General features: G+C 36.0%; 1 protein-coding gene across 4 annotated transcripts in view; it reads left to right on the top strand.

The window, feature by feature from the left end:
- The window catches only part of LOC139116734 (double-stranded RNA-specific editase 1-like), a 114,229-nt gene that overhangs the window by 57,905 nt on the left and 29,321 nt on the right, over positions 1–27,003 (top strand). The window contains exon 1 of one of the 4 annotated variants that reach the window (XM_070679355.1): positions 18,213–20,012. The exons of the other annotated variants lie outside the window; for them this stretch is intronic. Coding sequence (XP_070535456.1) covers positions 19,781–20,012 — 232 coding nt within the window. The 5' untranslated portion in view covers positions 18,213–19,780. Of the gene's footprint in view, positions 1–18,212; positions 20,013–27,003 lie in introns of those variants that run through there. 4 annotated transcript variants of the gene reach the window in all.

The following is a 27,003-nucleotide window of genomic DNA, read 5'->3' as shown; positions in this document are numbered from 1 at the left end:
AGAGCTAGTGATCTGATTTTTTGGCATATAGGGATTAATTAGCAATATAATTTTTTTTTTTCAAAATGTCATGTGACCTCGATGACCTTTGACCTTGATATACATATATATGCATATTTCAGTAACCACAAGTTCTATACCCTCCAATTTTGATAGGATATTAGACCTTAAGATGTCACATCTTGTACCTCATTTATAATGCGCATATGTATTTCTTGGCTGGCCAATACTGCTAGAGGTCTGATCTTTTTTCCCGATTTAGAACCATAACTTAGACATGCCTCATGTGTTTCAAATTGGGAACAACGACATAGACCTATGTGCCCATAGATCTCAACATATACACACCAGTGATACTTCTTAATGACCACATTTTCCTGCCCCATCAAGACTAATACTCCTATTACAAGTGGGGACTATGTCATTGTAAATGACTTGTTGAGTTAATGGTTGTATCACAGTATTCGATATATCTCATTGTGTATTTTTTCATTTTATATCTGAATAATTACATTAAACATATTTCACTGTCTCCAGTACATTTCATTTAAGTATTTTCACTTCATGCACTTTATCCCTTTCACACATGTTCAAATATCTGACCAGAGAACAAACACTAAATAGTCCAGGATGGGAGCTACAGTGTCATTGACGCTATTTTTACCTTCTCGTGTCTATTTATAGACAGAGAAGGTATTAGAGTTGAAAACCAATATGCTGCTGTCAAGAACTTCCGTCTGTCAAGACTTCCGTCTGTCAAGATCCGTTGACGTCATGCCATTGTGATGGGTCATATCATAAACTGGTGGGGGTGTTCATGGCTCAGGTTGAGGTGTGGGAGAACGATTTTGAGCTATGACAAAAATCAAAAGGGACTTAGCGGCATAGCCACAGTGTTAAGCCTTTCTCCAAGATTTCTTAGTTGACTACAATCTATTACAGACTACTGAGCTTACGTTAGGGGTACTCACTTTGTGTTTGCTCACTCTGTGAGCGCTAGTGTTTGGTACTGAGTTGTGTGGATATCCCCTCATGGCCTCACGTGATCTGGGCCTGTTGCATAATCTGCAGAGATGATCATATGCCTCCGAGTCTGAAAACTGTCATTGTGTAAGCCTGTCGGCATTTTCCTTGCATTTTTTCTCATTTAATTTTGCAAAATATCGGCGAGTACCTCAATATTCAAGATAACCCTCTCTTCCCAATCGTTTCCTGGAGTTTCAGAGTCATATCAACGAAAATGAGTGAAAGTTTTAGACAGGAAAATCGGACGTCGGCCATGTTCAATGTTTACAGTACAATCAGAAGTTTACGTGGAGGAATTAACCAACAAACACAGGAGTGTTCATGATGCCCGCCCTCTAGAGGCAGACCCTCCTATATGAAGTACCACATTTGATACTTGTGGAAAGCTTGACCACACAATGGAGCATTTAAACTTTTAGAAAATGACAAACTGAATAAGAAGGTATTCAGAAAATGTCAAATACTGAGGAAAAATGCGCAAATATTCAAAATAAACAGGTTAACTGATTGGTCAGCTATAAAAAACAATGAAAATGTTTATTATCAAAAGTTTTTGAGATGCGCACATTTTAACAAATACAGAAATTATTAACATTATAAATATAAGACCAAACTATTTTTTCAGGGATGGGACAGGTTGGAAATGAGGGGTGAGAGACAAAGGCACTCCTATTGCTGCATGTGGATGCAGCCACACCATTTCATTTACAGCATACTTATTCACTGTGTTGTGTTCAAGTTCCATATTGTACTGACTGTCATACAAGGATAACATAAGCAAATCAAATCAAATTAGAAAAGGATCAATGCTGTTGTGTGGATTTTGCTGAACATGGCTGATATTTCGCCCTATATATTTGGTATCCAGCAAAGGCATATTTTGATGTAAAGTCAAAATTAACACTACATTGCTGACAATATATTTTACCGTTTCTGCATGAATTTTTCTTTTTTAAATTATAGTATATTAGTACTTCAAACAGATTAACAGTTATCGTGATGTCACCCCATAATTTTACATCACAAAGACTGTAATTCTGCCAATTTTTTTTGTTTTTCAGTCATTTTATAAATTTTGCACTGCACAAGATGATTGAACCAATTGCAATGTTTGGATGAGTAAACTCAAAGAATAAAAATCCTTTGTCACAAATTAAATTATTTTTTGAAAAGAAATTTACTCTTAAACACTTTTAACATATATTCTTTACACGGTAATGTATTTCAAGGAAAATATGCCTATTAAAAACTGTAATTTCTTCACTTTCAATTTTTTTTCAATACTATGACAATTATCAGCCATGAGGTTATACAAACACAAGACCAGATAAGCGTTTTTCATCATTTCCACAGGACTCTTTGGAAAATCCATTAAAAACAGTTAAAAGTGACTGGAAATGATCACTTGGTATACATTTAATTTACAGATGCCAGGTTGTGTATTTCACATGCACTCAGGTCAGTAGGGAAGTGCGTCATTACTATTTTGGACTGTTAATTCTTATTTCTGAATTGTTAACTTTTTCCACATTGAACTATCTTTAGGCAGTTTATACTGTAGCTTAGAATTTTTTGATTGATGTATTTAATCATCTTTTGGGTTCTTTGGGTCCATATCCCACCTCATGCCCCTACATCATCAACTATTTACCAACAACTCCATGCCAACAACCAATTACCTGACCTTGCCACACATTAGAGAAGGTACAGCGTCATTGACTGATTTTGGCTTTATAAGTTGAGTAAAAATATTTTCTAATCTTCATGTCAAGGGATGCTCCTGTGTGAAGTGGCCGCCTTTTCCCAACATCCATCAATAACAATTTGCCACCAATTCTGAAAAAAAATTTGAACACTCTTTACAAATTGTTCCATACATACAATCTTTGTAAAGTCTACAGTAGGCAAGATGTCTCCTTGGCATCACATAATTTTCAATAATTTTAAACTCTGAACATGGTACATGATGCCAACTGTCTTGCCAATCAACCCAAACATTTTTTCCAGCTGTTAAATATTGATAGACAGAAGCGCCATTAATTCATACTCTATGATTAAAATAGCTTAGCATCTTCGTATCAACTACAGTAACATTAGGAAAGCAGCATTTTGACAAAATTTGAACAGAGATTTAGGTTAAGTAAGCTGGAAAATATTTATGAATCAGCACTTCTTATTGGTGGTCACCATGGAATTTAAAAGAAATTTATGTAAATTATATTTAAAACAACTATTTTAATTGGCCAACATGGTTCTCAAATTACAATATGTAAATAAATCAGATGAGGATGCTTCTGATTCATGACTACACAAGGTAGTTACATGATGTGTAAATATTACACGCTGACATGAATGTTGGCTCAGGTGTTTGGTAATTAATGGTTGGTTTGATGAAGAGTAAACTTTGGGCAGTCATTCACAATAATCGCAGGGTTTTTCTCCAGAGTCTGTGTGTCATCTTGAGAGTAATCTTGAAGGCACAGCGAGGATAATACATCTCCTGATGGACCCAATGATCTCTGTTTCTTGATCCTGATTTGTGTCTCCTACTCATAAAGGACTCATTAAATTCAAGGAGCGGAACTTAACAGAGAGTTAATGAAGAGATAATGATCAATTAACTGTGGAGCTGTACATGGTTTCATGTCAGAGTTTTACTCAGATCAGCAGTGGAGTGGAATGTTTAAATCATGCCTTGCTAACACCATTTCTATACGGATAATCAACGTTTCATGTTTACTTCAGAGTAGAACATTCAAACTGGAAAAATTGGAAACACAGGACATTTTTCCAGTACTCAAATCCACCTGTTAGGAAGTGGAATTTTGTTTATTTTTTGTTTTTCTTCCTGAAACTTCCCTAAAAATGTCACAAATTCAAATCTTAAAAGAACTAACGCTTCAGTCGAAAACCATGATATTGAGAAATGAAACATTCACAATCAGACAGACAGCTGATTGGTAATGATCTGTTGACCAGTGGAACTCGTGGGAAATAGTTTGGACTGCCCAATCATTTAACCCGTTCTTTCAAATTCCCTGTATTAGCTACAAACTCATCATTATTATGGCAGGTTTAGGCTATAACATTGTGGTGTAAATGCTGGAATAAGGCATACCACCAGTACATTAACTTTCTATCTCAAATAGTTCAGCCTGGAAAAATGTGAAGGTGAACCTCCTCTTAGAAAGTATCAATCATCACTGGTTACCTCTGCAACCTGAATGGTATTGTGTGTCTGCTTTGAGTGTGATTAAAAACAGAGTCTGTGTGTCCTTCATTTCAGAATGTTCATTTCTGAAAAATATTTCATTTTTGTCCTTGTGCAAATTTGTTGAGAAAATTTGTTCGGCATTGTCAGAATGCCAGCAAACCTATGTTTAGAAACAAATTTACGAGGTTTGTTTCATAAGAATTAACACTTAACCCTTCACACCGTAGTTGTTTTAGGCTTAGTGTTAAAGCCACGTGTTTGAGAAGATAAAGTACCAATTGTTTAAAAGAACCAGACATGACATATTTTGAAGAAAGACTTGAAGAAATTCAACTACTGTGAACAGCTGTACAGGTGAAATTCATAGAAACACACCAAAAATGGTTCTGATCATCAATTACCCTGATGACCACTGGCGGTTGCCATGGCAACCACGATATGTATTTTCAGATTGCTCAATTTGTGCGATACTGGTTTACATATCCCATGATCCTCTGTTGTTTGACTGAGCTTGATTGTCAGTATTTCCACAAAATGTGTTCTCTCGTAAATTTGATTTATTTACAATGCTAAAAAATTTTCAATATTTATTTTTTCAAGAGTCGGGGATTCAACAAAAAAAATTGAAGTTGAAAATTGTTTCAGAATGTGCAATACAAAATATTAAAATTGTAAATATTGCTTTTGAAAAGCACATTTTTATTGCGTTCAAAGAATGGAATCTTGTATTTAAGTTCACCTTTGTGCAAGATGTTTCTCTCTTCTGAAGACATTGTGTGTGTGCATGAAAGCCGATGATTGATCATGGCCAGGTCACTGTCAGATTTATAAACAAAGTGAGATAGTAGAATTCATCATTTTGTCACCTGCAGATGTCTCCTCTGATTGGAAAAGCTAAAATTCAAGGTTTAGGGGACAAAAGATTGAAGTGATGAATGCAAATCACCATGCGTTGCTGTACCTCAGATGAGAAAGTAAAATTTAAAATAAAATTCATACTGCAAGTTTTGCTTTGATTAATTGCATGCAATACAGGTTCATCAGAAGATACTATTACCGACATACTCTGATATTTCACTCTGAAAGAGACATTTTTGTGTGGAATATTATGAAGTTGTGTTACTTTAATCATAATTTGTTGAGAATTGAGGTATTTGTTTCACAGGTTGAGTGTCTTAAAATCTGTCTGACTGTTTTCAGCAGCGGCACTTTGACTGTGTGTGCAGGCTTTTCAGTAATTCTTTACCTTGTGCTCATCAAGAGTTTAAGAAACGGATTCAGTGTTGGCTTATTCTCGGTGAGTGAGTCCCAATTCTTGTGCATTAGGTGTCTGTACTCGTGAATTGTAAATCGCTGAATTTAGCAGCTTTGATTACTCTTGATAAAGAAGTTCACTGAGCCGGAGTAAACAGGATAAAAACTACACAATCATTGTGAAACATCAAAAAAAAAATGTTAAATCTCAGAAAGTGAAAATGCAGTTCAGCAAGGTTAGAAAAACTAGCGATTAGTGGAATTCCCAACAGCCACAAAATACAAGTCATTTTATCTTGAGATAAAAAGAAAGACATAGCTCCTTTGAGTGTGAGGGTTTTATGTTACTGTCTTTGTTCCTTGAAATCTTACAGTCTTTTATTTATCTCCGGCATCTTCCGATTTTTCCCTTGAAAAATTAGCATGAAATTGATATCAGCACGCATCTTACACTGATATGTGTACTTAGCTTGGTTGTGTACTTTGGATGCGAGAGATAATGCTGATATCAAAAGAGGTAGAAGCGATGCATCGTGATCTGTTGCCATGGTAACACTTCATCAGATAAAAAGATGAGACAGATGATGATTAGTACAGAGCCTCCTTGGCGGAGTGAATCCAATGTTACATCCATGAGTGTAATGTCTTGGTGAAGTTTTGTTTGTCTTTTTACAGCCTGCAATACCAGCAAACATATCTTGATTTTAATAGTTGCCGCGGTGACCAGAAAGGAACTGTTCCGCCATATTTACCCACAGAAAATTAGAATGTTGTGATCATGATTATGATGTTGGCTGTGTTTTACAAAGCATTTATACGTGTCAAAATGTTTGAAGATAATCTTGACACATCCCTGTTCTACAAGCTTGTTTAATGTCAAATGCAGTAATTCTTCAATTAACTTCTTTGACAACTCTATATCCTACATGGATGAATTAACCTTCTTAACAAGATTCTGTGAAAGTTTCATTCAAGATCACATTGTGGAAGTTTGAGTTCATTTGCAACAACATTGCCAAACAAGGTATACCCCTAGTTTTGCTCTTTAAATACTCATTGCTGTCCGCTGAGTATCTGACTGGAGTCAAGTCATTGAACAACACGGATGGACCAAAGTCTCTGAGAATGACAAAATTTTTGTGACATATAGATCTGCAGAACTAGTATTTCAAAATAAACCCAAAAAAAGCCTGTTATTGATTTATGTCTGTAAAATATCATGTTACACCCAGCATGTTCATCACCGTTTAGCCTGTAGCATGCAATTCATCCATAATTCATTCAAAAACTGTTTGTCTAATATCAATGATAATGGCTTCCTGTCAAGTTTATAAGCACCCTGACATGTACAGACAGAACATGAAGATCATGGTCAAGCGACAAAATGCATGAACTAAAAATAGAATTGAGGAAATTCAGTCAGAGCTCCTGTTTGCAAGTGTAATGACAACTTTGGATTGATCAAACATTTCTGTCGCACCACGTATTTGGAGAGTCAGCCAGGACTAGTTAAAAGATGCAAGTAGCCAAAGAGATAGTTTTGTTTTGTTGCTGTCTGAAGCATATGTCAACATTTCCATCAGTACAAAAAACAGCCAGACAGCATGCATATTTGTATCTGTGGTGTTTTGATGACAGCACAATCTACAGACAGTTTGTCTTTTGCTGAAGACTATTGCATTTTATTCAAGGACAGGAGCACAGAAAGAATGTCATTTAAATTTTACTGTTGTTTTAAAGAGTTGACTGTTTTAGTGTTTGGATGCATTATCACAAAACTAAGCTAAGACTAAATCTGTAGATAGAGCTATAGCTGTAAACTGCATCTCGTAAAAAGCTGTGCTTTGATGTTGCATTCAAATCAGTATTTTTTGCCAAGACTTGCCCTTGGAGAATTATACAGGGTTTTTCACTTTTGGGGTTTAGGTGTTTGACCACCCAATTTATTTTTAGGCCATCTAGTTGTAGATATCAGTAATTAAAACAACAACAGTAATCTATGACTGACTCTCCAGATTATGCAAATTAAATATTAATATGCTAATTTGTCAACAATAAATGAAACTCTCCAGCATAACATGAGTCCTATAATGTATTAAGAATTTTCCTTCTTTTGAAATTGTCAGATTTGTTGTACTGACAAGGTTGCCAGTTTTTTTTTTCTCTGGTGAATGTGAAATCAGGATGATTTGTGAGAAAAGTATAGAACAAGATTGTGGTGACCTTTATGCAGATTAAGTGAAATCAGCGGTGACCTCATCGGGTCAGCCATTTGTTTCAAGGCATTGAGTTGACTTAACCAATGTCATGCTTTATTTATTTGATCAGGAAATTGTAATCTAGGAAATGTATAAGAAAGGAAATTCTGAATACGCTGAAGAAAAGCCAATCTTCTGAACAGATTGGTTAGTAAGCCAAGGAGGAATGCATTGATGTGATTTGAAGGTTGAGTGTCACTCAACTGAACTTGGAATGCACATTTCAATATCCTTTTCCATCTACTATTTATTCTTCCATGAGTTTAAAGGCAGATTCATCTGTTTTCTCCCATGTACTTGAAATGGAAATTTTCTTCAAGGTCTGCAAGCAACAGGGAATTCCACCGGTGGCAAGTCCTGTTTTATCTGTGTTGAGCTGTTGTACAGGCACTTGAAATGGTGTAAAAATACAGTCAAGATTAGAAAGAATGCAAACGGCTCCTTGAGATTAGACCGAGGGTTGGAAAACTTGCCAGTAGCAAGAATGACATCTTCTGTGTTTTTTGAAACTTTGGCTGAAGCACTCTTTGCATTTGCATGTTTGTTGTATCTCTCCTCCAATGAGATAATGTCATGCCCCGAGTTTTATAGCATAATTGTTTAAATAAGGAAGTATTATTGATTCTATTACGAAGAATAGCGTTGTTGCACTGCTGTTAACCATGGTGAAGTCGTCCAAGTGAGATTTACCGAGAATCATGACTGTGCATAAAATCACAAAGAAATGACATCAGCTACTTCAGCAGTGTTGCTACTGCCGTAGTTTCCTGACTATTTCTAATGTCATTCCAGAATGACACCGAGACTAGTCTTAGTATGTAGGAGAGACATTGCTCCCATCTTCTCATGTAAAGGTCTTTATGATGATATGTATATATAGATTGCTCAACTTAACTATCCTGCATTGACAGTATCTCTGATGTCTCAAATTTTGTTGGATGTATATGCGTTCAATAACATGTTACCTCCATCGTTCAAAAACTTAAAGGTTTGAACCATCTGTGCGCCAATTTTTGTATTGCAGGAAATTCAATTTCTAAAAGCAAGTAATAGGATGTTTTTTATTGCGACAGCATAAAGTCCTCAAGTGGTTGGTCTACATTTGTATTCCCTACATAGCAATTCTATATGGCTAGCCTCTAGCTCTTTCAATATCACCGCTATTACTATATTACTACTGACAGACATACCTCTTCACTATGACCAATACCATAATATGACTGAGTTCCCATCATGCACCACACTCAATCCAATATGGGCAGGCAGTAAAATCTATTGGGTTTGTAATAAATTTGTAATCTGTTGTCGTTCGGTGATGAACAGTGTAAAATCAATTTGACATCAGCCATTTATGAGATACTGTCAGACTTTACTCAAATGACGATGTAGTTTTACACGATATTGAACAAAGCGACTGCCAGGAGTGTAGTTTTGCATTACTTCCATATAGTATAGTAAATTGTTTACCTGGCAACTACACAAAGGAGAGCTGTAGGTACAGCGATAAATTCAAAACCACGTCAACCCTTTACTGTTATTGATGGATGCAACTTTGTGTTGATGCAATGGGTCAAAGCACAGAGTTTGGGGTCAAACTTGGTGTTTTAATCATTTTACTTTGAAGTAAGATGGAGCAGAGTTTGAGTTGAAATCAAATAAGGGAAGTAAAATAGTGAAATTACGTTGTATTCACTTCTATATTTTTGGAATAAAACATGTCAAGAAAGATTGCACGTGCACAAACGTATCACGTAGAATTACAAGGCAGGTTCAAAATTAATGAAATTCTTTGCTTTCAGAAATGCACAGCGTGTTTGATCACAGTTATTACATGTATGGGAACAGCATTTTTTCTGTATAGGAACATCTATTTGAGTGAAAGACTCATTAATATTTTGGTCAGTTGTTTGACCTTGGGCAAATTTGCAGGTGATGCAAAACAAACATTTGCTGCTGATATACTTTTCAGATTAAAGCTCGTTTTCAAGTCCCTCGTGTGAGTAAGTGAAGAAAATACCTGCCGTTAATTGTGATTTATGACGAGTTTGTCTGTGTGTGGTGCGAATTCAAGAGTGAGAAATTACCATTCTGATCGCCATGGATATCTAGTCACTGCAGAAAGCCGATGCTCTTAGGCATTCATGTGTTCCTAGAAAACTACAGTATAGTTTTACCTGTAGCTAATCTATCTTCAGCTCTGTAATGAGCTGATTGGTGTGTGTCATTGAGCAACGCATTTTGTGACTCTTTAAATTCAGGGCAATGAAAGAAGACAGTCTCATGGGTAATTAAGAATAAAACGACAACAGAATGATATCCCGGTAACAAAATTCATCAGGATTTTGCAAGGATTACATTGAAAAATATAAATTGTGTAGACAGCAATTGTGTATAAGTTTTTGCCAAGAAAATTGTAAGTGTAGTATGTTCCTAATGGCATGTTGATATCGAGATAGTTTTCAGATAGACAACAGTGATGCCATATCATACCTTTAACCCTTTCACCACCATGGTTTGTCCCAGATCCATTGTTTTCTATGGTAAAGTTGGACCTGTATACAGGGAACGGGGGGTGAAAGGGTTAAAGTGTCAATACAGATAATACTATTGATTGATTAATGCAGTTTTACCCACAGTGGTTATATTCCACTTTGCACTACACCGTCCACTTTGCTGTTTTGACTGATATGTATGTGTTGTCTACCGATACACGACCACATGGACCACATCATCTGATAGACATAGTATCGGTAAAACTTCAGTGTTATTCATAATCAGTTAGTGCCATCATACATGCTATTTCCAGTGTGGAAGTAATTCCATAATAGAAATACCCGGATTACGAGTGAAATTGAAGACACATTAGAGGTTTGTATCAGTTGTGCATACCACAAAGTAACTGTACAGCTTCTATTACGTTCATTTTTCACTGAAAACAGCTGTAGACTCTTAGTCTTGATTGTGGTTGCTCTAAACCTAAGTACAGGCCAAAACAAATACCCTGGGGCATACTTTAAAGAATTGCAAACAGTAATACACCCCTGTTAAAGAAAAATTTTCCATATGTAGATTTTTCCTCTGAGAGTTGTTTCAATGTGACCTGCATCTCTAAGTCAGAAATCTAGTTTTGTAAATCAAGTACGGTACTTTGAACCATAACTTTGGATTGTAGAAGTGAAAATTGCCAAAGCAGACATCAAACCTGCATCTCTCATTTGTGTACCAATCCCAAAACTCAGTGTGCCTTGAACTTATTGGAATTAATGTCATTCTCCAGAGTCTTAAATAAAAAAAATCTAATTTTCACAATGTAACAACTAACCAATCAATAGACTTGAACTTAGATGAAGCAACTCGGGGATGACCTCTATGTGACTTTGATCTATTGGCGCTTTCTTTATCATCATGAGGTGATGTTCACGGCTAGCTTTATCAGATTTTACGACTTGGCAGTCTTCTCTTCATCAAGCCAGTATGTCTGGAAGGAAGCTGGTGTGAGTCTAACAATTCGCTTTTGATCTGATTTGCCAAGACTTTGGAATATCTGATCTGCCTACGTGAGGCACGTTGTCAAATTGTATTAGTTGCATGACGGTTTCCGTAACTTTCCAGCCGGTGACTCTAATACGTCAGTGTTCGTGGCGTCGCAAAAGTGGAACCTAGCTGAAATTTTATTCCCTTGAGTACGACACTGCTTCAAATTGCTTTCCAGTCTAAGTACCCAGTGCTTACCTTGCATAGGGTGGCAATCATTTTCAAGTTCTTTCCTTCTCACGATTCTGTCATATCATCACTAATTCATGACCTTACAGTAAACGTCCTAGCGTAGAATGGAATGCTTTTCAGTTTAGTTCACGTTGATTACTGTATTTCTACTTGATGCACAAGAAAACTTCAGTGTGCCTTAATCCACCTGAATCTGGCACAGTCCCCAGTGGGTAGACTTTGATTAAAGGTATATGGACTCCATCATTAGCACACTACTGTCCAGCTTATCTAGAGACTGACCAGGATTTTATAACATCGGCATTTATGGTTCAAAAACATCTCTCATTATCTGTAGCATTTAGTGGCCGTTCTGATCAATGATAATTTGTAAATGACTTTTTGCATATTATATAAACTGTTACAGATCTGTTAATTTTATTTGGTTTTTCAAATATACATTCTGTTACCAGTACTTTTACATATTGTCGTTACCCTCTTTTCTCAATATTAAATGTGACTTTGTATTTGCAGCAAACTTACTGTACTTCATTTTCTTTGTGTTGCTTTTTATTACTTTTCTGAGATCCTTCCAACAGCTTCACAAGTTTTTTAATTCATGTAAAAACATTCCAGTTTGATGAGTTTAATTCCAGAGTTTAATGATTTCTACTGTAAAGAAATTTGTATGGAGTTCTTTGACCATGGATGATTTTTCTGTAAATGCCAAAAAATTGATTACAGTTAAAAGACTGGTAGAGACTTAAAGGAAATTTAAAGAAATCCTGAAGAAGACTTGTAGAGTCAGAGCATACTGTTGCACCACCTCATCAAAGACAAGATATCTTGATTGTCACTGACAGTTCGTCGGTGATACCTTGCAAATTTAATCAGAGGTTCATGACATATCTTGCTGTGGAATACTTCTTTAGACTCCAGGCACATACCTCGCTGATTGGTGATAATGCCAATTCAGTGTCCGCGTTGTTTTAGCTTAATTTTGCCAGTTTAGTTCGTTAAATCGTACAGGTGATGAGGAATTCTGGGTATCGTTTTTCAGCCTTGACAATCTACTGTGTACACCAAAACCAGCCAAGCTTTAGGTCAGCTATGTTTTCATTTCTCATTACTTTTCATTCTCAGATTCAATTTTCTTGAAATTTGATTCCAATTTTGTCTTGAATTATTTGATTTGATACATGTCATTTTAATCTCTGACTGGAAAGTCCTCATTAGGTTCACTTGACAAATCAAATTTCCTTGTATATGTGGAATGGTAAAGTTGATGGACAGTAATGCCCTAAGCGAGAATTTCGGTCTTGAAATTACAAAAATAATATGGAGAGCAAAATGCAGTGAGTCTGCTTATGACCAGAGTTTGCTTTCATTTCAGATCAGGAAACAGTAATATTGAGTTTAGCTTGGGATAAAATTGTCATAAATTCAAGATAGCACATTAATCATCCAGTAAATTGTTTTGCCGGGAGGGTTTCAGAGATGAAATGCCATAAAATATTCTCTCTCTTACCGCCAGTACTACGGGTGTTTTAGTTTCTCTTGACTTGACATCTGCTTTCGTCACTTTGCTTCAGTTACAGTCACAGCCAGAGATTCAGCCAGTGTTTGTCAGACTTTATATACTTATACATGCTCACTTTACTGCAAGCATAGACAGTAGAAGAAGGAAGATTTCTCTACTGTCTGTGCTGCAAACCTGTCAATGCTGGCCATCGCATAGGGTATGTTTCTCTGTTTGCTGAGACAGTCAAACCTGTCATAGTGGTCACCCTTACAGAGCGGTCACCTCTCTATAGTGGTCACTTTGTGGCAGTCCCGTGGCATTTTACATGTTAAAGACCCTCTACAGAACAGCCACCTCTCTTATGTGGTCAGTGGTCACATGGAATTGCTCCATTTTGGTACAAAACCTGTATATAATGGTCAATATATCTGACTCTCAATGACCTCTATCAAAAAATGCTCAGACTGGCAAGCACGAAATGTCTACTTTTACTGATTTTACATTCTGCATTACAAGTTTTCAGAAACTAAATAGCTGTTCTATGTTTTTTAACAGATTTATGTTATGGAATTTTATAATTGCTTTTATCTTTCCCTAAATTAACCACTTAGCGCACCACCCGCACAGAAAGTAATGCCACACCCACCCTCCATAGAAAGGCCACCTCCATATAGTGGTCACTTTTTCTTGGTCCATTGAGTGACCACTATACACAAGTTTGACTGTATATAAACTTGACAGTTACATTTTGCAAACTTTCTTTGGCAAAAGAATGTTTTGCTGTCATAGCAATGTTAATAATTCACAGTCTAAATTTTTATTGCCATATTCAAAATATCATAATTCATTTTGAGTTATTGCAAACCAAAACTAGGCGAAAAATGAAACGTTTACCCTAAAGAACAAATCAAGTGTATCTTATAAGGTATGAGAACTTCAGCTGATTAAAAAGCATGAACACTTTCTCTAACTGCGAAGTTAAGTGGTAAAACTCTTTTCCGACAAAGTAGCTCTAATGAGTTTGTTAAGCGGCTTACCTGCATCAAGTCGCATTGTATGTCATACCTTGAGGCAAATGCCAGTAGTTGGTGAATTGCTTGAGGAAAAACGCAATAAAATTCTCTCATTCCACGTTCTTCAATTACAGTCTGTTGATTTTTTTCCTTTCAATATTCAAGATTTCTCATTTCAAGGCAGGAAATTGTTCAGAATATTGTTTGTATAGTTTAGGGTATTTAAGTGCCAACTATCCATTCTCTATTTGATGACATTATTAGATGTATAGAAATTTTTAAATTTGGCAATTTTCAGAGCTTGCAGTAATTTTTCAAATGAATCAAATTTTTATGACTTATGAGCATGTGTCTCATGCATATGTTTCCCAAATAAGTAATATCATTAAATATCAGAATAAATTAAAACATGCTAAATGTTTTCTGAGAATATTCAGTGTTCTTATTACGAGATGTACCAGCAATTTCTGTAGTGCCGAATGTTGAATCATAGTGTTTTGTGTGTAATACTTTGCCAATAGATGACGGATTAACTATGACTACAAATGTAGGTTTGTTTATACTGTAATATATAAAGCATTTACATGTACCGTATGCCCTACATTGGTGACAATGACGAAAATTCAAAGTCTGCTATATCACTGTGTTGCTGCAGTTAATAGTTCAGTCCCTATGTTGTGGTTTCCATCATAATATTGGTGGTTTCAAAATATAATTTTTGTCACTCCTGCTTCATGTTATTTCTAAATACACTTGTCATATAATAATGCAAGAAAAATAAGCATTGTGCATTGTATTATGCATTGTATGAAGAAAACTGCTGTGTTGTAAGGAGTTATCCATATTTGAAAGACTGTGAAAAAGTCCTGGGTATATTTGGAATGTATTTCTTGAACCATCAGAGTCGGAATACCGGTACATTTGCACATAATTCATGTGAATGGAGTTTTTAGGTTGTACCAGAGTTTATGCATAAAATAGCTGTGGATCTACCACAGTCAGTCTTATCAATGGTAAGGGGGTAAAATATCGTGTGAATTTCAGTTTCAAAGAGTTCGCAATTTATATTTTATTGAACAATTTCCTTTTAATCATTGAGAAGTTGTGCTGCAGCAATATGGTTGTCTCTGACTTGTAATGATCCATCTGGTTTGTCAAGGGAATCACTTTTGTTAAATATGGTAAAATGTTATATAGTGTTGCTAAATAGCTGTGATGATTTTATGGGGTTTGAAGTTTGGAACCCAGCCAGAATGTACAGAATACCAGATCTGGAAAATGTATCATGGCAAAGATACTTCAGGGTAACATTTGTCACGCGTCGTAGGATTTTATGAAGACCTTTACAATTCAGAATTCTTTTGACTGCAATGCAAGATTTCGAATGAAACAGAGTGTGGGCCATCACAGAATAGGTGTAATGTCAAGAAGATTGGAAATGTACCGGTGGTGATGTGAAAATTTTATCATTCCAGTGAAAGGAATGAAAGTCAGGCACGGCATGATGAAATATGGACAATGTACAATTCAAATACCCGGTACACTCTATTTTTGATAACCATATCTTCTGTACCTCTGATATATTTCAGTAACGCCATTTATCACAGTGCAACGATATCCAATCATTCTAAAGTTCCAACGTCTTTCAGTTTTTTGCACCTTGATACAATTCAAAGGGACCGCTCCAGTCTCTCTGCAAGGCATGTAATGCCTTTCTAGGAACAAGTAGCTCCATCATGTTTGCCATTACAGTATATATTTAGATAATTACTCAGTGAATAAGGCTAAGAGATGATAGAATCATAATTATAATACTGGCACCTATACTTTCTTTGTAAACTACTTCCTCTTTGAAGTTCAAATTCTGTTGGAAGCCAGTACTAATGAAGTCAAAATGAATGTATAATGGTCCTTACCACTAATATTTCTGGATTCCCCAAACTGACCTCACATTGCGGCTTTTACGTCACACAAGTCTTCATTACTTCACGTCTTTCACAATTAGTTCAAGGAGAATAATAAAAATAGACAGTACATTGGTTGTGTCTAAAACAGGTAGGCTTTTTGATAAGGTAATCTACCGGTACCGTCTAATTCTATGCATACCCCTCAGCTCTCATCCTTACAATCCCTTCTACAGAATGGTCTCACCCAATATTAACAATCTTGCATCCACAATTATTGTAAAAAGTCATAAGTGTTTTCAAAATGTCAGTATGACATTCTCTATTTTGTCACTTTTTTGGATTTTCAATATTTGTCAGTATTGTGCAGAATATGACGCTCATTGTGCCAGTTCTGGTGCATATGCAATATTGCTTCTATAGCTGGTTTCCCATTTGTAATATTAATAAGAAGTTCCATTTTTTTTCCACGGTATGTGATGAAAAACCAAATCTTTGGTGAAAGAGCGGCTCCTTTGATAAAGCTGACGTGGCAATTCTAAAAGTAGATGTGTAATTATTAATCTGGGGAATGAATAAAGAAATTCAGAATGCAGTGTTCAATGTATGAAGTGTTATATTAACACTTACATATATGTAGGTTTGAACATATAATAAGGATTTCACTTATAACCAATATTATTTTGGGGAAAACATAATATGTGAAATTTTACAAAGATACCTTTTTTGATGAGAAGCAGAGATTTTTATGAAGAAATAAGTAAATACTACACACAAGGCCACTGTAAAAGGTACTAAATATTTGGAACTCTGACTATTTTGTTTATTTCATGGTAACAGTCAATTCAAGTTTAAGGTCACCAATTTCAATTCTAAAATGTTTTATATGAAATTTTACAGTGCTAACCTAATTACAATTGTTTGTCTGAGATAAATAAACAAAATAAATACAGAGAACAGAATTGAAATTTTTTTTATTTCTCAAGCAGATATATCATAGTTTACTAATGAAATTGCTTTCCGCAGTGAATCAATATTATTTAGTAATTTGTTAAAAAATCAATTTGATCATGGTAAATGTTGTTCATGAATGATTTTGACATACATTTTGTTCTGGTCAAAAAAAAAGTATCTTAATGAAGATTCAGATAAAAGGAATGGGAAGAATAAGATTTGATGGATTACTTGATATGGCGTGTATTAGACAGGTTTGTGATTGATGCGTTGTCTCAATCTGGCATTACTCTCAATACAATGAGATACAGTGTCCTGTCATAATGCTATAATCAGCACCATATCTGCAAATAGCATCTCATTTTACCCACAGAAAAAAAATGACCAGGTTTTGCCTCCAATTCTGTGATTTTATCTTTACTTATCACGCTCCTTCTCGGCTCCATAGAGGTGGAAAATTTCCCCCATGCTACGATGCAAGCATCAGCTTTACAATGCCGATTGAAGGTATAGCAATGACATGCTGTCGATTAGCGGCAACCCTGGAAATTTTGCGAATTTAGATTATTCTTTTTTAATCTGGTATGATATATTAACCAATTGAATCAAACTTAAAGAGGTTTGAAAACCAAGTAAATAATATTTTCCAGCCACCTGAGCCTCGCTCTTGTTGGCAATCAGATTTGTTAATTTTGAAGGCAACTCTCATTATGAAAATTATACAAACTGGGTCACAGTGGTAGCAATTCACAAATTTGATCCAGCTTTTCAGGAAGTGTGACATAGTGCCTATAAATGCTGCCGTCCAGTCATTTAAGTTATTTTGGAGTGGTGTGTACAGTGAGATGAAATCTTTCAACTTTGACTAATCCATCCCAAATGGGCACCCTCCCAAGTGGAAATCACTTCCTAAGTGAGATGCGGTTGCTATGGAAACCACATTTGCTGCCGAAGCTGTGACCTGCCAAAGCTGCCTCTGTGGACACAGCCCTACCTGTTACAAGTGTTTACTCCAGATTCTGAAACAGACAAGCATTGGATTCCCACAGACCCACCTAACAAGATACAAAAGAACGTTCTCACGTCCACCGGGACTGACACTAGAATTTATCAATTGTGACAGTGCACTCATATGTCTCTCATCTTATATCGCTCTTCTGGACTCTCCAGAGAAATCACACACTGGATTCCCTGAAAAGAATAAAAAACTTTGGACATCATTTGTGCGTTATTATTTGAAGCTGACGCAGGCACATCACAAGAGCTAGCGGAAGATATCCATCAGAGACTGCAGAGGCTGCTGATTGGTCAGAATTTCATTCCGCAGTGATATTATAATAATGGCATCCAGTTGACACACCTATTTAGTGTGCATGTGCAGTTACAAAGTGATGAGGTTTTTGCTTTCAACAGGCAGCGTAGAGTGCTGGCAGTGTTCTCTGGCAGAGCTTAGATTACTGTATTGAATGAACTTTGCTCATAACTGTGTCATGTACGATCCTTGCTCTACGTGACATGGTTTCATCTCTGACGTTCTTGCATGCGGCGTACATTCCTGTTTCCTGTCATCCTGGAATTCTGAGTTTGTCTTGCCGTTGTCGGGCATTGAGAGAAAGTTGGTATTTTTGTCCATAGATTTTCAGTATCTGTTTGAAAGTCTTGGGAGTACCTTGGTAATATGCTGCAAGTAATGGACTCACCAGAAACGGAAGATTGCAGTAACTACAAATATTGCATTTGAGTCTGTCTGTCTCAGACTTTATTTACTCTTGTTTGTGAAGACTCAGCTCATGTGTTCTATCATCTATTACATCCTACTGGAGTAGTTCTATCTGCATGCACAGATAACAGAATTGGTCTTCAACTGGCGACGAACGATGCTACACCTTGGCATTCAAAGAAATAACCGGTGCTTCCTATACCTATGAGTGATGAGATTAATATGTACAAGAAAACGTGATATTTTTTCAGGAATTCTCCTCAATCATCCGCTGGCTCCAGGCAAAATTCCAAAGACAGTTAATTTCAGAAATTGCACAGACCAGACATACAGGTATTGGTTTCATTTTTCTCATTAAGCTGAGACTCTGGTAAATTGATAGGAGTGGTGATGTTCCGCAGATTATAATCAGAACCCGGTGAAACATCCTGAGAAACATCCCAACCATCACCGTCACCAACATCCTAGTGAAAATGTGCTCATTGTTCTGACGGCCGTACTCAGTTTGGATATCTGTGATTCTGGAACTGCATTGACAAGAGTACCTGCTGATTGTTTCATGAATTATATCTACATCAAGGCATATCGGAGCACGGATTACGTGCCCGGCAGATGTCCTTGTTTCCCGGAGATGTCAGCTCTCCCTGACTCTACATGACTGTGTACAGACATACCGGCAACAAGCTAACAAGGAAATCCTACAACGGAAGACCAATTCACAACTTGCCCACACTGAGAAAAGTTTTTCAGCCTAACTGTGAGTGATACTGGAAGCTGGATTTGTCCATTTGCTTAGTTAAGAATATTTTCCTTTCCCGGGATTAAGCTAATGGATGCCAGCTACTGTGTCAGATCCTGTAAGTACTTAATTCAGGACCTAGGGTAGCTTTAAATCACTGGGTGAGTATAAAAGAACATTAAAAAGGCTTGTTTGCTGCACTCGGTAAGATAATAAAAAGAAGAAGTGGTGAAGAGAGGTAAAGAACGCCGAGAGATATTGATAGACGCCTGGGACAAAACCTTTAATTGGATGTAAATTTTTACTGTTATACAGTCAGTGTCTCTGAACAGACAGAGCAACTGTGATGCTTTTTTGATCTCTCAATGAACACAAACTTATCTGTGCTCAAAGAGAAACAGCACGGGATCGCCCTAGAGATGCAGTAAGTTCATTTATTGGCATGTCGTGAAAAAGATTTTTGTGCGGATAATGGAAAAAGAAGGCATGAGTTTTGGGCGTTGTGGCTCATTACTGCATTGTGAAAGTGCCGGGAACCATAGCTTTCAAAGCCAATCAGGTGCCACTCTGCAAGATCCTTCCATCAAAGATTTGCCAGCAGTAACGGGGAAAATGAATAGTGCGGAGAGAATGGACCTAAACGTGTGTAGTTATTTTGAAGAGCTGCTGGAGTGCGGCAAAGGACTGTACACTGCATTTGAAGGTGAGAGGGTTTCATCTTGTCAGTGATGTCCATAAACAAGCTTCTAAAGCAAGTACCATAAATGAATTGTTGTTACTCATTACGTTAATGGCTTGCCTTCTTTGTAACCACATCAACCCATAGTTAGTACGCTCCGTGCTGCAGTGCATATTATACCCCTAGTAAGTGTCATATCTCACAAAGATTTAGCTGTGATTTCATAGACATCACAGAAAATATTTATTTCAAAATGAATTCTACCGTTATTTGTTAGATGTACCCTTAATATTCAATGTTCTTCACATTTGCATCAACATTCTACAAATGATATTGTCTGAGATATAATCAGAAATGATGTGTTCTGATCAGAAAGAGTTGCAACATTTTGTAGGACGTACATGCCATACATACCTGACATAGATTGTATTACCGGTATATTGCTAAGAAGGTAAAGAACATATTTCATTGCATGTACAAAGATGTGCAAATTAGATAAATCTGTGAAGAAACTTGTAATTTCACTAAAGATTGTTTATTTCATATTTTTATGATCATAAATTGCTAACAGTATCAAAAGTAATTAGTTGAAATGTCAGAGAGTAATTAAATGAATTTTGTAATTTCATAAATTCTCTTAAAAATGACATAGGTTCATATAAGTAAAAAGTTTACACAAGTATATTCTCATTGATATGCACAAACAAGTGCTGACTATAGTTACTTTAAGACAATTTATTGTGCAATTAAAAGAAAGATTCTTAAACATTTGTAAAATTGCTGATTTTTATTGTTGAAATGGAAAGTTAACATCGGAATAAAGTTATTTCTCAATTTTTTTTTCTCTGTAGAAAAAATCCTGCCTTTTATCTGCAATTGTCCGAAATGTGCTTTCACAAACAGCTCGTCAGAACATATTTTTGAAGCAAGTACCTTGAAATATAAAAATATTTGTTAAGTGTTCCACATCAAATTATTGCCAATTAAATGAGTTTATGTACATACAGGAATATGAAGAAATAATTTATTCAAGTCCACAACATCCTCAACAAAAACTTCAAAATATGTCTCCAGATCCAACAATTCCGCGTTTGATTTGATTAGAATTACCTATCCTTACACCCGAGGGCAGCGTTGCTTTTCTTTGGTGCCATTGTTCAGCAGAAATAGTGAAGATATTAGATTTATTGCTTGCTTAAAATCAAATTTTCTGGCTTGATTGTCAGCCATAGTACATGTCTATTTTCATAATGCTGGCCACTCTCAAAGTGACAATCGACTCGTAGTGTAGAAACTCAACTCACATTCTCACATTTGGAATTTACTCAGAATTTTGTTGAATACAATTGCTTTATTAGTTTCTGTTTTCTGCTAAAGATATCAAACAGGATTATGTGGAGTAATATTCTTCTTTTCTTAAATTGAAGCCTTCTTTGTATTTAGGTGTGTCCATAGTTTGAAGATCTTCTGCTTGATGAAAATATACCCAGTACATCCAGCCGTCAAAAGCTCATTTATAATCACTTTAACCCTTCGAGCACTGTAATTTTTTCCCGCCAAAATTAAAGTGCAATATTTTTCAAATTTTTATGAATTTTTCTCTAATTTTTTTTATAATTTTGGACCAAATGGACATCTCATTTCATTTGCTACTGTTTTTTTTCCCAAATTTTTGCAAAATTCTGAGAAAAATTGGCTGGGGTTTATTTTATAAAGGGGACAAAAATAGACTTTGGCACTCAAAGGGTTTAATAAGATGTTTGTCAAAAATTACTGCATTTACTGAATAAATTTTTGGTTCGAAACAAAATCTGATCTAGATTTAAAATATGAATAACACTTTTATAGTTGACTGACTTTCATCCCTTCTATTTTTGAATGTTGGTTCATTTAAAGTTGATTTCATTATTTTTAGTCTTTTTTAATTTGCAATGTTGTTTTAGAAGACACAGCAAATATATTTGAGCTTTTCCCCCTGAGAGATTGATTTCATCTACACTCAATTCAGTGCTTCAGTGTGGTGAGAAACGTGCCATTGTTACTGCAGATGTTGCATGGACCGTCTCCTCCATGGTAAAAAAAAATGCCAGTGCAAAATGATAACAGCAAACATTGGTACCACAAGTGTGAAATTATAGCTGTCTATATTTATAATCCTCTTTGTTGAAATCTGAGTTGAGGAAGTTCCGTGACACAGACTGGTTTGCAGGATGGATGTCATCCATTATCTGCAGATCTCAAAAGGATGATAAATTTTTAGATTTTGTTTTATCACCGTGTGGATAAGTTTGACATCATTTATATAGACGTTTTTGTATAACAGATGATACAGACCCATATATGCTAAACATATCCAAATATATATCAAAACAGCATCTTTTTCATCATTAAGAAACAAGAAACTTGAGGCTTCAGTTCCATTCCCAGTTGGATATTACCAAACCACCACATCTTTGGTGTCCAGGTTGTACTGGTAATATATCAAGCCCACTGATGTCCAGTGCTTTTCCTTGTGATCTGTACGTTGTGTGCGCATTGTATAGCCTGCATATTAAATGAAAATTAATTTAGATATACAGTAATCAAACATCAGTGCACACTGGTGCCACTTAAAATGGTACTTAAAGTTGTAATGTTGGCATTTTACTTGCGTTTCAACTCGAAATGTTGGGTACCATTCAGGCTGTTTGTCTGTGCATCTGCACGATCAAGCCATTCAAAGTCTCAGAGAATTTGTACCAATGTCTGCACTGATGGCTCATACTTGATTGAATGTGTCTTTTCATGTTATTGTGAAGTAAATGAACACCCATTAAAACTCTACTGCCCATTTTGACATATGTCTTTCTCTTCCACTCAAATGAAAGTACATTTGTTGAAAAAGTTATCATTGATTTTTTTCATTGACTGCCTTTAGAAATTTGAATTAGAGCTTTCACGTTGCCTATTAACTTAAAACCGTCAGCCAAAACACTACGCCCACAGTGTAACCATATGTCCTTTTCCTGCAATCTTTTCTCCTGTTGGATTTCAGCTGAGCAATATGTGTGCACTGTGCATTGGAAAACATTTGCTCCTTCTCGTTTCTACACTTGACATCTGTGTATCCAATACATGCTCACTCACACACACACACACACACACACACACACACACACACACACACACAGTCATTAAACTACGATAAAGAAAGCAATGTTGAACTTGTGTTTGATATCAAATATCATAGGATGCAGAAAGTAGAATATGTTTCGGTATATTTTTGGCTCCATTAAAGGGACATTATTGCTATTTTTTGACCCTTTTTACACCAATTTTGTTGCAAACGAACAATTGCTGATGTCGTTCGACTTATTGAAAGATGTCTAAAACATGGTCGACCATAGACAACTTCCGTCCAATTTTGCCTATACTGTATAGAAAAACTTGGGGTCAGAGGTTTAAGGTGGGCTACTGTTAACCCCTGAACCGAGGTTTTTCCACACAGTGTAGGCAAAATTGGATGGAAGTTGTCTATGGTCGACCATTTTTAGACATCTTTCAATAAATCGAACGACATCAGCAATTGATCGTTTGCAACAATATTGGTGTAAAAAGGGTCAAAAGATAGCGATAATGTCCCTTTAATTCATTGTGATCATCACTCCACTCATGTATTACAAACATGCAGTCTTCCAAATGAGCATGTCACAAATGTTCCTTCAAAATAGCCGTATGTGTAATAGTTGCGTTGAAATAGACACAGGCTAGCACTAGAAATTACCCTCTCAACGTTTTGAATGGGTATGTCAATTTCTTGTGATCTAATTTTAAAGTTTAGCGATACCGTCAAGCCAAGAGCTATTCAATAGATCTGTCGTCTTTCTGTTCCTCTGAGGGGTTGCCTTGTGTGTGTACTGTGATGGAAATTCATTTCTTTATATCAATACCAAAGTCCTCACTGAACTTATGCCAAGGGGACTTGGCAAGGCCGCGGTGTGAAATCATGAATTAAGACGTAGATTGGAAATGGATTAGATCTGAGGCCCAAAGGGACTTGAAATGTTTAGAGGTCTTAGCAGTGGCTTTATCAAATATTAACAGCACATTCATCGGTTTTCATATTGTGTATATTCATTTTGTTGGAGGAATCACCTAAAATGAGTGCAAAATTAAAGAAATGCTTTTTTTGTTTACTTTCACCATCCAAGTGGAGCTACAGGAAATTAATCATATCAGAAGTCAATCATGTATTGTAGAAGAAGCCAAGACATCAAATGGTATGATAAAGTATTGTATTTGTCAGTTTTGCTGCAACACAATCAAAGGCTGCTATCTCACCACATTGTGGATGATATATCATACTTATGAACTTAATATCACAAAACCCACCAGCATGACTGCCTTTGACAAAGCTGGTTCAGGCATTTTTTTTCTATTTTTGATGTACCCATTTCTGTTCTTTTGTTTCCATAGTGATTAGGCACTCCTCGATCATTCATTCATGTAAATTTTACAGTATTTCAAACCCAATTTCCCTGTTCAACTCCCAGGAGTGAATTGGAGTAAACATTTAACACACACCTACGTCAAGTGACTCAGGGTGTGATGGTAAATATTGCATGAAATCCAGTACAACAGAGTGGTTTTCCATGTTTTAATAATAACTTCACAGGATTAAGCATTGGGTATAAAATGAAACATCAGAACTACTTCTGAACCACTTTACACGATCAACAATTCCTAGTTGTGTTGTTCTCCACGTCTCACTGCCTTTTCAAATGCCTTGAAAGAATATCATATCAACACAAAGTTGTTTCCGTATGAGGGCATGGATAATCCTTTGTCTGACAGCACCAATAAGAAAAACTCATCAAATTCTTTAATTGTCAGCTGACATTACTCAGCCACAGTGCTTAATGTATTGAGAAAATTCAACTTTTGACTGTAAAAATTATTTCAGGCAGAAGTTTGTTGTGGAAAGCAGATGTTTCCAATGCAGTACCTTCAATAAGTGCCAGTGTACTGTGCTCATTGCCACTGCTTGCTTGTACATTTATGTGTGGGTATCATCGCAGTGTGATTAAAGCCATGTTATTGAGCTCTGTACTGACAGTGAATGTTAGAGTTCAACCTGTCCAATAAAACCTGCCGCGTTGAGTTCACTCACTTACAGATTGCAAAATATTATTTGAAACTAGCATATCAACCTTGGAAAATATAAATTACAGAATGATAAAGAATATTGCCAGGTGCATTAAACTATTTGTGTTTGTACATTTCTTGGTTTGCATTGGACGATTGTATGTGTCAAATTATATGACTCCAATTTCTTGACATTTCTCTGGTTTTTGGAAAAACGAAAAAGTTTTCTTTTTGAAATTTACAGAGAGTAACTTTCCATATAACACAAGATTATAGTGACAGACACATTTCCATTTCTTGAATAGGTATGTCTGTTGTCACTCTTAAGTCACCACGGTATAGACAGCCCTAGGCGTTAATTACTTAGCACTGTTCACTTCCATTTTATCCTTCGACACTACCATGGTGCACCTCACTGAAGTGAAAACTATTTGCCTATGTAATTATCTTGTCCTAATTTAATTATATCAAACTGTCTAGAAGGTGTTCGTCTTGAGTAATTGCCGGAGTTGGAAATTAAATTCTGAGCAGTGAGATATTTGATCAATAGGCCTGCTATGTTTCTGTGCTTCCAAAGATTCAAAATATGAGTTTTATTCTGTTTGATTTCCAGAAATTCGCTTTGATGGTGTATAAAAGGTCTGCTAATCTAATTGACACAGACTTCTAATGTATCGCTTTTGCGATGTTAACATCAATAATTTATCGGCTCTGGATTTGCCCAGAAGCAATGGGCACATGATAAAATGCTGTGTGCGGATTTTGTACGCAGCCTGTTTCATTAGGAGTTTGGCCCTGGGATATTTTGAGGGGGGTGTGAGGGAATCAGAAAATGTCATCAGAAAATGCCAAACTGGAAAATTGTATCTGTCGCGTCGATCACTTGATTGCTGAACTTTCTTTTGCCGATAGTGGTGGGATTAATGTCAGTGGTGGGATTTAATGTCACAGCCGTTATCGACAGGTATTTAGCTTCTTGCTGTACTACGTTTTGCTCAGTCCATGATTAAGATAAAAAAGTGTATAGACTGTGTGTCTGCTTGATTCAGGTGTGCAATCTGATTGGTTCAGAGATTTAAGTTGATTTCTTATCAGATTGCAGATGTTAACCATTTGTAATGTGATTTGATATAACAGGTCAGAATCAACTTCTGGAATGTTTTTTGTTCTGAATTAGAAATTCCATCAAGATTTAAAAATACATCTGTTGATTATGTGCCTTCCCAGAGGAATGAGTGTATCTCATTATAAGGTCTGGTCTGCCAGTTTTATCTCGTCTTTGGTTAAATTTGCCCTTTCCTGATTTCATGCATGACTTCAACGAAATTAAACAGAGATAAAGACACCACTGCATTGATATACTGAAAAAAGGTTTTATCTTTTTCTATCATCCAATGCAACCAGTAAACAAGTTAATATATGATTTTATAATGATGCAATATTTTTATGAGTAAATTCATTCCATAGTAATGTTCATTGAATGCTGCGTAGTGGAACTGATCAGGGTTGCAAAATAGATGTTGTCAAGTATGGCATCCATTTCACTGAAGATTAGCGTCCTTCACAGAGAGACACTGGCAGTTGTCTGTTGTTGAGTTGATGAAACCCTGGAAAAAACAAGTTTCAGATGGATGTTTTGTAGAAGATTTTTCTATAATTTTAAGAATGCATGCACATACATGGATGGACAGATATTGTAAATTAAGAATCTTTTTATGTAAAAATATTTTGCTGCTACGGTTGATGGTGTATACGCAAAAGATTTTGATTCTTCTGATCTGATTTACATAAGCAATACAAGTTGAAAAATTTATACAACATGAGGAACACTTCATTATTTTTACTTGGAAAATGTTTACCGTGATAACATCACTTTCTTGTTGAAATCAAT

The sequence above is a fragment of the Ptychodera flava genome, chromosome 18 (assembly GCF_041260155.1).
Source record: "Ptychodera flava strain L36383 chromosome 18, AS_Pfla_20210202, whole genome shotgun sequence".
In the NCBI taxonomy this organism is placed as follows: Eukaryota; Metazoa; Hemichordata; class Enteropneusta; family Ptychoderidae; genus Ptychodera; species Ptychodera flava.
This window is presented reverse-complemented; position numbering and strand designations above follow the sequence as displayed.